This window comes from Neopelma chrysocephalum, unplaced genomic scaffold, assembly GCF_003984885.1.
Source record: "Neopelma chrysocephalum unplaced genomic scaffold, ASM398488v2 Primary Assembly neopelma1_23, whole genome shotgun sequence".
NCBI classification, from domain to species: domain Eukaryota; kingdom Metazoa; phylum Chordata; class Aves; order Passeriformes; family Pipridae; genus Neopelma; species Neopelma chrysocephalum.
In genome coordinates this window covers 21,905,129-21,919,132 of record NW_020897691.1, presented here as the reverse complement: position 1 = coordinate 21,919,132, position 14,004 = coordinate 21,905,129, and the positions used below count along the sequence as shown (strand labels likewise).

The 14,004-nt window shown below is 39.9% G+C and overlaps 1 protein-coding gene across 1 annotated transcript; it reads left to right on the top strand.

Annotated features, from left to right (window-relative positions):
• Positions 1–5,835: 5,835 nt before the first annotated feature.
• ABRACL (ABRA C-terminal like) lies at positions 5,836–10,042 on the top strand. Its single transcript, XM_027683066.1, has 3 exons — positions 5,836–5,920; positions 8,181–8,247; positions 9,490–10,042. Exons 2-3 carry the CDS (start codon positions 8,187–8,189, stop codon positions 9,672–9,674), a joined length of 246 nt encoding a protein of 81 aa, XP_027538867.1. The 5' UTR covers positions 5,836–5,920; positions 8,181–8,186; the 3' UTR covers positions 9,675–10,042.
• The last annotated feature ends 3,962 nt before the right edge of the window (positions 10,043–14,004 follow it).

Here is a 14,004-nt window from a genome sequence, read left to right as displayed (position 1 = left end):
CAATAAATAAAGATATTACACCTAGAGCTGTATTTGATGTGGATGTGAATAGCAATTCCATATTAATGTAACTGTCATCTCTGCTACCATTATTTTACATCTTTTATGCAAAGCCTCTATTTTTGGTTTTCTGAAAAAGTCCCCAAAATACCAGTATGTGTATGTATGTGTATAGAGGGAAAGGGAGAAGGGGAGGTGATTTTTTTTCATTATGCATGCCAAACAAGAGGACAGAGGGACTGGATTATTCAGCTGCTACCATGCTTTCTGGATCAGGAGATGTACTCTGTTTCCTTGTGACATGAGATTTTCTGATACCAGGAATCTGAGAAAATAATTAGTCTTCATGTTCCTCTCTCTCAAATATTCAGCTGCTATAGCAAAGAACAGTATGTAACACATTAAATACAATCAGCTATTTATATATTTCTTTTTCTCTTTGTAAACTATCTCCAAACAATTTTTGATACTCTGCTCCCTCAAGACATTACTGCACATCCTCTTTACTTCACATCCTCTTGTGCAGAAAAGCATCACCAAGCTCAAAATAACACCCCTACTGATTCTGACTTTATGCCTACTTAAGGACGCTTTGAGCTCAGTCTTACAGTTTTCAAGTAACTACTCTCAGACACATGGTTAGGGTCATCCCATAGTTCCTCTTACAGTGTGTGCTGTATAACAAACATTATGGGCCCAGTCTTTTAGCCTGTACTGATACGGCATCCTTCTGTTATTCCATGCAGAGGTTTACTCTTGGCTTAGATGTAGAGCAAGTAATTTCGGTGATTTACTCCAAGAATTTAAGTACTCCTTCTCTTTTCTATTCCACTGTAGCAAAGATTTACATATTAAATTTAGGAAGAAGCAGCATTACATTGTTTGAGGTACCTAGTGGAAAAAAAAGAAGGGTGTGATGCACTGGGGCCATTCCTGAAATAAGTCCCCTCTCCTGGACAGACACCAGTGAGTAATAGCAAAAGTGAATCATTCCATTTACCTCAATGGAAGTGCTCATTCAAGTGCCAAGACTCAGCAGTCACTGTGTTTGTATTTATAGTCTCTCTTGTTCTGAGGCTGGTCTGGTGTGTTTGCTTTTACATTAAAAAAGTGTTTATGTTTTGTTAGGTTATGTTTTCAACTCACTAAGAGAGTAAAAAATAGAAACTGTTTTTTTTTTCTGTTTTCTGTTTTGGTTTGGGCTTTTTTGGTCATTATAGGAAAGTAAAGCTACAAGCCCATACAATTGATATTTTAAAATGTGGCTCTACAGGCAAATTCATGGAAAGTTTTTCAGAGCATCGCTATTCTTTTCATTTTGGTAAAATCATTTTCTTTCTTGAAACAACTGCTGACTTAAGACAGAGCAGGCAAGTAAGACAATGATTGGACCAAAAATTATGAAGATGCTTTGGATATGGAGTTCATAAGAAAGTGCTATTTTCCAGGTTGATTGGCTTATCTTAAAAAATATAGTTGTTCTATCTCTAATATCCATACTCTCTGAATATTGCTTATTCCCCTCAGATTTCTGTAACAGCATTGACTTGTAGTGGGTTTTAATTTCTCATTGCACCCAAGGACCCCGTCATGTTCTAGAAAAAAGATACTTTACTTTTTCTGTGGTATTACAAAATCCACGGGAATAAGGAATGTAGTAGATCCTCTACCACTTGAAATCTTTAGATCATATGAAGACATATTTTTTAAGACCTGTTTTAACTTGGGCTGAAGTGGCTTTATAACTTCATGTTGAGTCATAACCCTACAGTGGGTTGCGTAATACAGCACACCCATAATGAGAAGTGACTCATGGCAGGTTGATGACACAAATACATGATGGGACTGGGCTAAGACAAGACACTTATGCACACTCCTGTTTGAATCAAAGCACTACAGTTTACTTCTAGCTTTGGAGACAGTAAGGAGAATCTGGCATTTTGCACGGGTATAAGTTAGTGGTATTAAAGCAAAGAGATGGGACACAGGCACATGCAGCAGGAATTCATGTCTCTTCTAAATCAACATGTCAAACAAAAATGTGCTGGAAGACAAAAGTAAGACCTGAAGTATGTAAGAAGACTGTTAAGATGATCTCATCTAACAGTGAAATCTGCAAATCATGGTGTCAGTTCTAATGGTTTTTAGCTGAGGAGGATCTCAACGGAAAACTATATGTATGCACACATCATGCATCTGCCTATTCACAAGCACATATAATACAACAAAAATTCAAGAGAACAGTATACAAAACAAGAACAGCATAGGTTACCAACATATACTAGTAAAATGAGAATATTTAGTTAATATATGCTAGAAAACATTAAAAATGGCCATTACCTAGCAAATGATCTTGTGACTTTCTCCTACTTTTTTCAGTCTTGGCCATGTGCTGTTACACACCTGTCTCTGGAGAAACCTATTACAATAATATGTTTGCAACATGTTTACTGTAAACATTAAATATTTTTACAAAACTAATTTCTCATGGGGTAAGAAGACAGGCTCCATTCAGAATCAATAAACATCTGAAAGGTAGGAGGAGTCAAAAAGGTAGAGCTGATGGTCAACTGATGGTCATGAGGGAGAAAAGTTACTAGTGCGCTCTTAGTACCCTTTGTGTTTGGACCTGTGCTGTTCAAAGCTGTCATTGAAGACATGGGAAAAGAGGTGACAAAGTTTGGGTGATCCTATTTTAAATCACGAAGTGAAACAGCTGATGATACTGAAAAATGTGTAGTAGTATACTGCGGGGGAAATAATTCCACTTATCTGTAAAAGAACAATTAATTACTACCACTTTGGAAATAGTTTTTGACGTCACTGTGAGGAGTGCTTAGCACTTTTCCAAAAGGCAAGTAAAATGTTGGGAATTATTAGGAGTGAGAACAAAACAGAAAACATCCTTATGTCTTTGTATATACTATATACATGTGCTGAGTACTGCTACTGAGTTCTACTAATGCAATCCCAGAAAATAACACAGAATTATTTGAAAAATTATAAAGAGAAACAAGAGGGATCAGCAACACGGAAAGGCATTGGTTGTGATGGAGAAAGTAGAAGATGTAATAACTACTTGCTCCAATAAAAGTCAGGAAAGAAGTGATTTCATTTATTTTACTGTTTTCCAAATGCCTGCTTGGTCACTGCTGGAGGCAAAGTGTCCAGTTAATTGATGGTTTGATCAGATGTCTACTGTGGGGTTCTCAAGATACATCTTGTCTAATTCCTCTGTTTGTCTGCCTTCACGTAAAACTGGGGGGCAGCAGCAATGAAGTGAGATGCTAAATTAGAATAGTCTGTTTTAAGGCTGAATCTCTTTTAGTAAATGCAGAGCACTTTTAGTAAATGCAGAGCACTTTTAGTAAATGCAGCTAAAGTGCATAATGAATTATGAATCTGATGATGACCTTCACCAGTGATATGAAATATATATGAGCAATATTTCCATGTCTGTCCTGAGAGCTTGTAAAGGACAATTTTGCATTTCTTTCTTTTTTAAAAAAGTATAATTTTGTGTAAGTAGAATGACTGAAAATCATCCTCTCCATAATTTTCACGTTTCCTGCTCACTGCTGCTGCCCCTGGAATGACATAATCAGTCACTTAGTTCTGATGCTGGGTAGCTAATTTTCATACTTTGGCAGCATCACTTTTCTTATTTACTTTAAGTATTTTAACATGAAATGACTAGGAAGGGCCATGAGACAAATAGTAAGGAAAAAATCCTGTGTTTTGATAATCTCTTCTGTACCTGGGGACCAATACTTGGGTATAACACTCTCTTTTCAAAAGACAGAATTAAAAAAAAATTATTGCATTTCCTCAAAAAAATGAGTTAAAAGAAAATAAGATAAGGAATTACAGATGTTTGTTCATATTTCTCAGATGTATAGTTGCTCTGCTTCTGATACATTAGCAGTTATGATTCAAAACTGAAAAGAATTTTTAACATAGATTTCATCAACAGCATTATGACAATACTTTTGGTCTGAAAAGTCCCAAACTATTACTCAGTCAAACATAAATTACCCATAAGAACAACCACATTATGCAAAGCAAAGGCCTACATTATTTGTGCAAATGTAATGGTGTTTTGATGATTAAGAAATCTAGAGTATGTGCAACTGAAAGCATGTTGTTAACGATAAAACCAGAAGATAAGCACTTTTTATTCTATACTGCTAAATAATCGAAATCTTCACCATATTTGCTAACACACTAATTAGACTACCTTTTAAAAGGTTTATCTCATATTTATCTTTAAAACCACCCTTTTTTACTGTAGTATTTAGCATTGTGTTGGCCAACAAAATGAAGACCTTCAGAAAAACAGTATGCGTATATGGCATCACATCCACAGAGCATCCGGGCTCTTTAGATACTACATTTTCCTGGGAATTTTTACTGTCTTTTGATTCAATTCAGATTTAAATGTCATTTACTTCATTATCAACTTAGGAATGTAGCCCTTTTAATCTTAACTTGTTTCCTGAACTATCAGGGTTTGTTTTTTGAAAAGAGCACTCCTTACTGATGTAAAATACAGCTAATCTGTTCCAGAAAATGTTTTGATATGCTATCACTTGCTGAATATATAGCTCCTTGAGCAGAAAGCAGCATGGGGGTTTTTTTGACTAACAAAATATTCTGTTACTGATAAATAGTGATTATTCTAAGGAAAAGCTAATCTTTTCCTGAAAACACCATCAAAAAGTCCCAGGGAAAAGCAATGGGCTTGGACTACAGTCCCTAGAGTGATAAAAATTTGATCTTCTTGGCATCATTTCGACTGTGCAAATCAATTTATCTAGTTGCAGGTTCAGGCCCTAGCAGAGATAGCTTCAGTGGTTTAAGGTGCTGTTAGCTATTTATTCATGCCCACACCACGGATGGGAGAATATAATAAGGGACCAGCCCTAACTGGCACAGCTCACAATCTGAGAAAGTATCTCAGCCTCACCTTTAGAATCTAGTGAAGATAAATGTGAAATGCAAGGGCTGGAAATAGTTTCTCATATCAACTCTGCTTTAAGGGCAGTCATGCCCGATAAGGAGGTGGGAGAAACAGCTGGGAACAGCAACGCTTTCGGCAGTGCCAGTGTGAATTTTCTGGAGAGGTTTGGTGCGAGCCTTGACTATGACTAGGGCGTTGGCGGCAGTTTCGTTGCTTTGCAGGAGTTAATGCAACTCAGATTTAATGCCCGAGTCCTTGAGAGGAGATGTAAACATTTCTGTCAAGAGAAAGCAAGAGAGACGAGAGCAGTTGTGAATGCCATGATACAAGACAGAAAAAAGTAAACTGCATTCTTTCTGCAGTGTAGAGTGCAAGGGTGCTGAATGAAAAAACAGATAAACTGCAACACAACTTTATCGAAGTTAAATAGTGTTAACCTGGCTCCTTCATTTTCTTTGGAAAGAGAACTGTTTTTCTAGAAGAAATAAATGTGGGGGGCATAGGAAGAGAACGTGGCACGATGTCACCCGGGGAAGCCAGCAGAGATGGCGAGCATGGGGCATGGTACGGTGACAGAAAGTGACTGAAGGAACACAGTGCATTATCGAAACCTGACCCACTGGAAGAGAGGGAGCTGCTGGTCTTGGAAGCCGTTTTTCCTAAAAAAACTTACGCCCTTGTCACGGGAAGAATTTAGCCCTGGCACAACCCGGGAAGAGAGAGGAGAGCATGGAGACTGCTACTGCGCCCGTCACCGGCAGAGCCCAAGATCGCCAATAGCGCCGCCCCGGGGCAGTGGGAGCCCAGCCCGGGAGGCGGCCCGGCCCCGGCGGAGGCAGGGCTACGGCCGCCCGCCCCCTCGCCCTGCCCCCGCCCCCCGCCCGACACCCCCGCGCTGCCTGACACTGCTCCGCCGGCGGCGGCCCCGAGCGGCGACAGCGGCGGCGGCACCGGCACCGGGTGAGTGGCGGCGGGCGGGAGCGGGTCGTGGGCGCCGCCCCGGCGGCTGCTGTGCTCCCACCCCTCCGCGCCGGGGGCAGGGTGGCGCTGCCCGGGCAGCGGGTGCGGCTGCCGCTGGCCCGGGCGAGGCCCCTTCCCGGTGCTTCCTGCACGGGCGGCGGCGGGAGTCGGATCCCGGTGGGGTGTGGGAAGGGGACCGCGCTCTGCTCCCGGCGCGGCCCCGCCGAGGAGCCATCGGTGTCTGCGAGGGGAGAGTCGGCGCGGTGGGTGACAGATGTGCGAGCGCTCGCAGCGGTTCGGCGCCCTCCTACCAAATAAGGAGAAGTTTAGTTTTCTTTCATACCACGTAGTGAAAAACCACGCTGGCTTCCAGCGGTGTATTGGCGTCAGAAATATTATAGTCTAATAGTTGTCATGCACTTTTGATAGTTGGTGTGTTGAGTAGGTGACAATGTAAAATAAAGATTTAAGTATTGCGATACTTAATTCCCTACTTCCTTACTCCTTGCATAGCTACGCTTCTCTCAGAAGTTTTGCCCTAATAATGTAGAATTAATTTTTTTTCATTCTAAATATTGCTATTTAAATTGATAGTATACGTGTATGAGGGAAAATAATATTAAATTAATGTCAACTTAAAACAGCTAAAAGTAAAAAAGAGCCTTTAAAGTGAAAAGGACATCTTTAAAGAGAAGCTAATTATCCTACTGTGATGACCAATATTAAAATTAGCAGTCTGACAAATTAATAATGAGAGTGTAAGCTTTCTAATACATAGGTCATATTTCCTTGGTCATGTGTGACAATCTCTTTAGGGCTGAGTTAAACAAAATCTAGGAGTTCACCTAAGTCAATTGGAGCTCTGGATAGTTGCTGTTACCACGTGTTAGGGATGAAACAGTAGTTTGAAAGGGGCTTTGCCCAAAACCCATGCTGATAGTTAAGCTTGCTCAGTTTTGCATGTTAAAAAGACAGATTTTTTGCAAGTGAATTGGGGATCTAGAACTCAGGCTGTGTTGCAAAGGGGTTTTTTGCCCTTTGGATAAATTGCAAGGGGTTATTGTAAGAGGTGGAAATATGTCACTTTTACCTATTTTAACTCAATAAAAAAAGAAAGGAGGGGAAGCTCTTATGAAGAGTTTGTGATGCATCCAGTTGTCAATTTTTTAACTCTACATACGTACCAGTGCAGAACATTGGCTTCTTGAACAATAGAGTGGGTCTCGGTGCTCAGTGAGCACCTTTTAGACAGTGCTCAGCTCCAGAAGCTCTCAATGGTTTTTGTTCCAGGGTGCATTGTTGGCATTTGATGCTTTGCTTTGTCTGTGAGGCCTAGTTTCTTGTGCTAACCTCAATGCCAAAGATTTTGCTTAAAGAGTTCAACATCTAAAGGTTTCATTGTGTTGGTGCTGCTTTGCACAGCTTAGATCACAAAACACCTTTCAGGTGTCTGCAGTTGTTAACCTTGGATGCTTTGTAGCCAAATAGCTGTTTTGTGTGACTGTAGTGTTGCCCTGTGCTGAGCTGTGTATGGCTAAACTGTTGCAAGGCATCAGTGTACAGTGGTGAAAATTTCTGTGTTTCACAGCAAAGAGGTGTCCAGGATATGTTTGGCAGTTCCTTGGGATCACTATGAATGAAAATAAATATTGACTGCCTTAGATTACTTGCATAGTTTGGATCAGTTCTGCTCTTAGTAGCACATATGCCGGAGCTGCTGTCCTTTGTCGTGTGTGTAGACCTGCTGTAACTGACTGGATGTCTGCAGTATCTTGCCAGCATATGTGGAAAGCTGTGGTATGATTTAAAAAAACAAATCTACCACATATCCCAGAGAGGAATTTAAGGGCAAATGTTCCATTTTAATTGAGGCTGTTGATGGAAAGTTGCAAACCCCTGAAGACCTGTGACGTTAAAGAGTTGCTCTGATTCTGTGGCAGTTTAAGCTCATTCTTTATAACAAGCAAGTCTCCTCCTCCTTGACCTTCCCACATCTTTCATGTTTTGAGATACATTCTAAACACAAATGTAAGGAGTGCACCAAGATTGTAGTTTATGTTCACTTTCCCTCACATGTGGAGGTGCAGAGGTTCTTTATCTGTTCAATACTAAAATCTTATATTATCCTGTAGTCATGTGTTTCCAGGCTAGTCGGATTTACAAAGTGTGACATTCCTAAAGAACAGAGAACAGGCCAGAACAGTGCAAAGGATATTTACAGGATTCCTAATAACTTCGTAAAAATTTATTTTACTTGTAGACCACAATGAATGTGGAACATGAAATTAGCCTCTTAGTGGAGGAGATTCGGCGGCTGGGAACCAAAAGTAAGTATTGTAACATCTCTGACTGTACAGATGTAGTCGTGTCATAGATGCATGTATGTATATGACATATATTTCACACAGATGTAGTCATGTTATATCAACCTATGAACTTGGCAAATTTAATTAAGCAGGCTCAGGTAAACTGAAAATTTGCATATGCACTTAATGTTGGACTGTCTGGTACTGCCTGTGTCCCATCCTTTAAAGTAGTTCTGTTATGAAGTTAAACATTTAAGCCTCTGCAGCAGGGAGGATGTAAGCCTGAAATCCTGCTCCCACTAAAATCACCAGCAAGATTCACCTTTTCTTTTGTTTTTCAATACTCACTATAGCGATCATAGAAGAAAGTTGCACCTTTTCCTTCCTTGGTAACTTCTGTACTTCAAAATTCATACACTTCAATTCTGTTCATGATTGTATTATTTGGAAGAAATTGATCTGTATGCCTAAAACTAATCCAGGAGTTATAGGTGTAGTCCTAACCTTCCTTAACCTTGCTTAGAAGGTAGCCTTTTCTCTTAAGATTGTTTCTTATTGCTAAAACTTCTCTTTCCTTACAATTATTTGTGCAGTTTGTGGATATGTTATCTGCTCATATATGTCAGTTCTAATGCCATTTGTTCAGTTCCACTAGTTTTTCGAAACCTAAAGGGATATGTATGTCATGTTTTGTATGACTGCATCTGCTTTTTAGGAGTAACCTCACTAGCCTTAACATATATTTTAAAATTCTTGCTTTGTGTGAGAAATGAGTTCACAGTGCAGCCTTTTCAATGTGAACCTCAAATACTAATGAGTGAAATAAAAATGTGAAAAAAATATTTAATGTATGGTTTAGATTTAGGTAGAAGGAGCAGGGAATTGGACTTGATACTTATGGGTCTCTTTCAAATTGAGATAATCTAGGATTCTAGGGTTTTAATTATTTAAAACTAATTTCCTCCTTGTGCTTTGAAGAGGTTCAGTAGCCTGTGCTTGTCATACGTTTCAGAAAGTCATCAGTAAAAGTAAACATAGCAGATATGTGGTCCTTGATATGAGTCTTTGGAAGAAAACGGAAAGTTGTACCAGGCAGGAGTTCTGCCTACCGTTTATCATCAGCATTTATAGTATGTTCCCTGATAAATTGGGAGACACAATGGGATTTACTTTCAATGTTCTGACTGTGTCACTTTGTTTCCCCAGCAATCTCCTAACTAAAAGGAAATCTGCATGTGTTTTCACATTACATCTTTGATTTAGATGCTGATGGACAAGTGAGTGTGAAATTTGGTGTGCTGTTTGCTGATGAAAAGTGTGCCAACCTCTTTGAAGCCCTGGTGGGAACTCTTAAGGCTGCAAAACGACGGAAGATTGTCACTTATCAAGGAGAGCTACTTTTACAAGGTGTTCATGACAATGTGGATATCATGCTGCTGCAGGACTGATGCAGTGTTTCAGCCATGCATTAATGGAATTGTTTGAAACGGTGACTTTTCACATCCTCTGAATAAGGCTGATCATTCTATGGTGTTTTGATGTATTTTATATATCTTTGTAGTCAAAAGAAAACTGTCCTATTTTGGAAAACATTCCCTTTTGTAAGTCTTCCTAAAATGGTACTGTACATGAGTAAGTAAAAGGTGCCAGATCTTTTTCTCTCTTTTTTTAAATTTTTTTTTTTTTTAAATCTCAGGTAATTCTCTTAAATGTCTGGTGGTTATTTTCAACATAAGAAGAATGGAACTGGTAATTTAATGTTTACAAATCAAAATGTGACATGAAAGTATAAAATAAAAGCACATACTTAAATTTGTGTAATTCTTATTGCTTTGGTTTCTCTTCTTTGTAATCTGAAATGAAAGCAAACTGAATTCCTGCAAGGAACATATTTAGGCAACTGTACAGAAAGCATGGCATTGAAATAGAAATAATTTTGCATTATGATTCAATAGAAGAATGACCGTCCTTCAGAGTGACCAGATTGTGCACAAAAAGGCATGAATGTTAGATGTACTTCATTCATCTCTGGCAGTGTCATATGCTTTCATTTTCTTGTCCTCTAGACTTTTCAAGGAAGTAGGTGAGGAGCTCCCTGAACGCTTTCATGCGGTATTAACCAGAAGTTAGTACAGCAGCTTCAGATTGTGATTATTTTCCTCAAAGAAATCGTACTTTCTCTAAATCACTGCAGGCAGAAAGTGAGAGGGGAGGGAAAAAAGCTCTTTCGATTGTTTTCCAGCTTACTGCTAATTCTTCTTAGCAGGTAAAAATGCTCTCTCCAGTAGGGAGAAAGAGTTGTTGCATGAGGAAAGCAGCAGTGGGTGAGTAAACCGCTTACTGCTCTTTGCTTACACTCTGCAGCTGCAGCTCTTAAAGTTGCAGGATGGGTGAGTTTCCCTTTACTTAGCAGCGTTATGCAAGTGCAAAATGTTTGAAAAGTGTCTCCTTTTGTCCAGATACAGGAAAAGCATGCACGGTTATGGAATTTCTACAAAGCTGTGCCATTCCAGCTGCCATCCCTTTCATCTTTCTTTGTTCTGCTTCACACAACAGGAAGACAACTTAGATCCTGTATGCAAACAGATCTGGGCTGCCTCTGCCTGTGCTGGCCCCGGAATCTGGAGAGCAGGGAAGTGATATGCAGAGAAACTTGAGCTGTCTGGGTCTAAGCCAGCTGGAGTGGAGAAGCAGAGCAGGAGCTCAGCACAGATTACTGGCTCCAGTGCTCTGTCATTCCGGTGCAGCAATGCTGCTTCCAGACCTGAGCTGGCAAGTGCCTGCACCCCTGCACTCCAAAGGCAGAAAGAAAGGGGACAGACACCCAGGCCTTCGGCTGGAGGGGTGAGACCAGACAGCTCTGCATTACCAGACAACCACAGTCTTCTGCTTCTGTTTTGTCGAAAGCCCGAGTCATTGTCTGGGTTCATAGGGTAGCCTGAGTATGCTGACTGACTTTTTTGTGATTGTCTGACATGCCAGTTTTGGTACAGAGGGCACCAACCTGCCCCAATCAGGATGTAGTTCTCTGTACATGCTTGTGACAGTTCTTAAAACACTGAAGGTGGCTCAGCCTTGAAAATTTGGTGAAAATGAAACAACCAAATGAGTAAACGTAAGGCTCAGTGCTGAGTTGGAGCTGAGATGGGACTATGAAGAGACCTTTATGTATCTCATTTAAGATTTATCCTAACAATACTAATAGAAGTGCTCAGGGCTTCTGGGAGCCCCATGTAGAAAGAGACAGAGTAACTTGGCATTAAAACAAATCTGTAACAATCGGAGAAGAATGTGACTTGTGTACTGCCTAGGGGAGTTTAGATTAATTTTTCCTCTGCTTCTGAAAGCAGAAGAAGAACAAAATTAACAAGGATGTATATCCAAGAATTTGCCCTCAGCACAAAGTTTAATGTATCTTCTGGCCCTGGAATTGTGTAGGGTTCTTCACTTCAGGTTAATATACAAGCACTGTTGATTTACTTTCTAATTTTTTTTTTCCGACAAAATCAAATACTAACATTTCTTCACATGCATGGGATCACACATCTGTTAAGGAAATAATTAGCACAGCAAATGGCCTGGACATGAGATGCAGTTCCTGGAGCACTTGACACAATAGTAGAAAGGCTGACTATGGGGAAAGCATTACCTATTTCTGTAAACAGTAGTACAATCAGCAGTCCCCTGTATACGTTCATGACCTTGCCAGCCATGGGTCTGAAGGAGATTTGTAGGTCAGCCAGGAGCACCAGTGATTGCAAAATAGAAAGTAATTCTCCTGACTGTGAGGAAGTAGGAGGAATCAGAGATCTTTTGTAACAGCATAAGAGGTGTCAGTAGAGCTGTTTGTTACCTGCATGTGATAATGCTGGGAAATTAGCAAAAGTGTAGCTTAGTTAATTCAGACTCTATAAGATCTGAGAGCATGGTGGAACCTCAAAGACAGGTTAGATGAGCTCCAGGCAAATCTAGCTGGTACAATTTAAGATGGTATCAGTGCATATCTTCTGGGACTGTTAAAAGTAACTGATTGAGCGGAGTGTGTGCACTTACCAGTGACTGGAGATAAACATGCTTTTCAGAGCAGTTTTGACTAAGCTGTGAAGGTGCTGAGATGCAGGTCATCATAACCACTTGTGAGAGATGGTGCCATCTTAAACTTTGCAGCTATTTCTCTTGTGCATAGCATAGTTCTTTTGCTAGGAGCATGAGCAAAGCAAGGGTTGAAATGTATGTGACACTATCTTTTACATGCGTCTTTCATGTTGGAATGAATTTTGAAAATGCATGTTGTGTTTTGCTTGTTTCTCATCTCTCGTCCGAAGATTTGCTGGAGGTATTCTTTCTGCTTCAAGGGGTTTCTCTTGGTGACAGCAATGTCACTTTTGCCATTCGTAGCTGTGTAAAGCTGATTATCTTTGCCACAAAAAAACACTTGAAGGAAAGAACAAGAGTAAGAGGAGCAGGAAATTCTTACATGCTGAAAACTTATTATATTGCCACTGATATTAGTGGTTTTATTTAAAGTTAGTTGAATGTTTAGGAACAAGCTGAGATTCTCCTCTACTCCAGCAGTACAAAATGCTAAGTACGTTTAAACAGTTGCAGAGCGTTTGCCAAGGAGACACAACATGAACCAATAATTGTCACAGGACTGGCCTTAGGGCTCCATATTAAAACGTTAATCCTTAATGTTATGTTTGTATCACCTCCACCTAATATAAAAAGTCCTAAACATTTGTTCCACACTCTGCAGCATAATTGATGTTCAGCATTACTTGAAAATCCTCTGTCTGATAACTGTATTATGGGAATCATGCTTTCAAGGACTTAAAAAAACCCCAAGGTGGTTTTTTTGGAAGCTGGCAAAGTCGGTAATTTTGCAAAATTCTTGTTCTTGTTCATGTCCTTCTTCAGAAAGTATGGGACGTTTGGTCTGTTACGGATCTTTTTCTGATGTGTAAGAAAGTGATTCATCCCAAAGTCAGCCATAAAAGGTAGAACTAAATATGAACAAAGCAACTTGAAGGAAAATGAGCTCCTAGACCAAAAAAAGGTGTTTCAGTTCTCTGACAGTTGTTTGGAGCAGGTGATCAGACTAGATTGAAGAACTGGAGTTTGATGGCCCAGAGTCATATTTAAGCCTGGATACCTTTAAGGACCAAAGTCAGTGTGACATACTTTGTTTTGAAACCCAAGAGATGATGATATATGTCAGAATACTGGGGGGTTGGGGAGGGGAGTGTTCTGCTTTCCTACAGACCAGTTAATTTTTTACTTTGTAAACTGTCTATTAAGCTTATGAAAAAGACCCAAACTGTCCCCTTCAGTGCATTTATTATGTACCAGAGTAAAAGACAAGGACAAAAGTACTGATTAGTGCTCTCCAATACACGCAGGCAGGATCCCAGTCAAGACTGTTGATGTTACAGGTGATGCTAAGAAACAGTGATCTACCTTTGCTCAAAGAGCCAGCACCTATACCAATTTAGATCTCCTAAGGATTTGATTTTCAAGGAAAAATCTCTTCAGCATTTTGATCTGAAATGGCATTCTCAAAAAAATCAAGAGCAGGTTGAAGAACTGCTCCAGTCCAGTGATTTCCAGGAATCTGTATGGTCAAAATTTCCAGGTACTTCTGTTTTAAAAATAAGTTGAATGGGTTAGTTGAGGATAAGTGCTTGATAGTATTTCTAGAAAGCAGTGTTTTTAGGATCTAGTTACATACACTGCTCTAATGTGAAATTATTCCAATAAAGTTTTCCTGAGGGTGGCAGT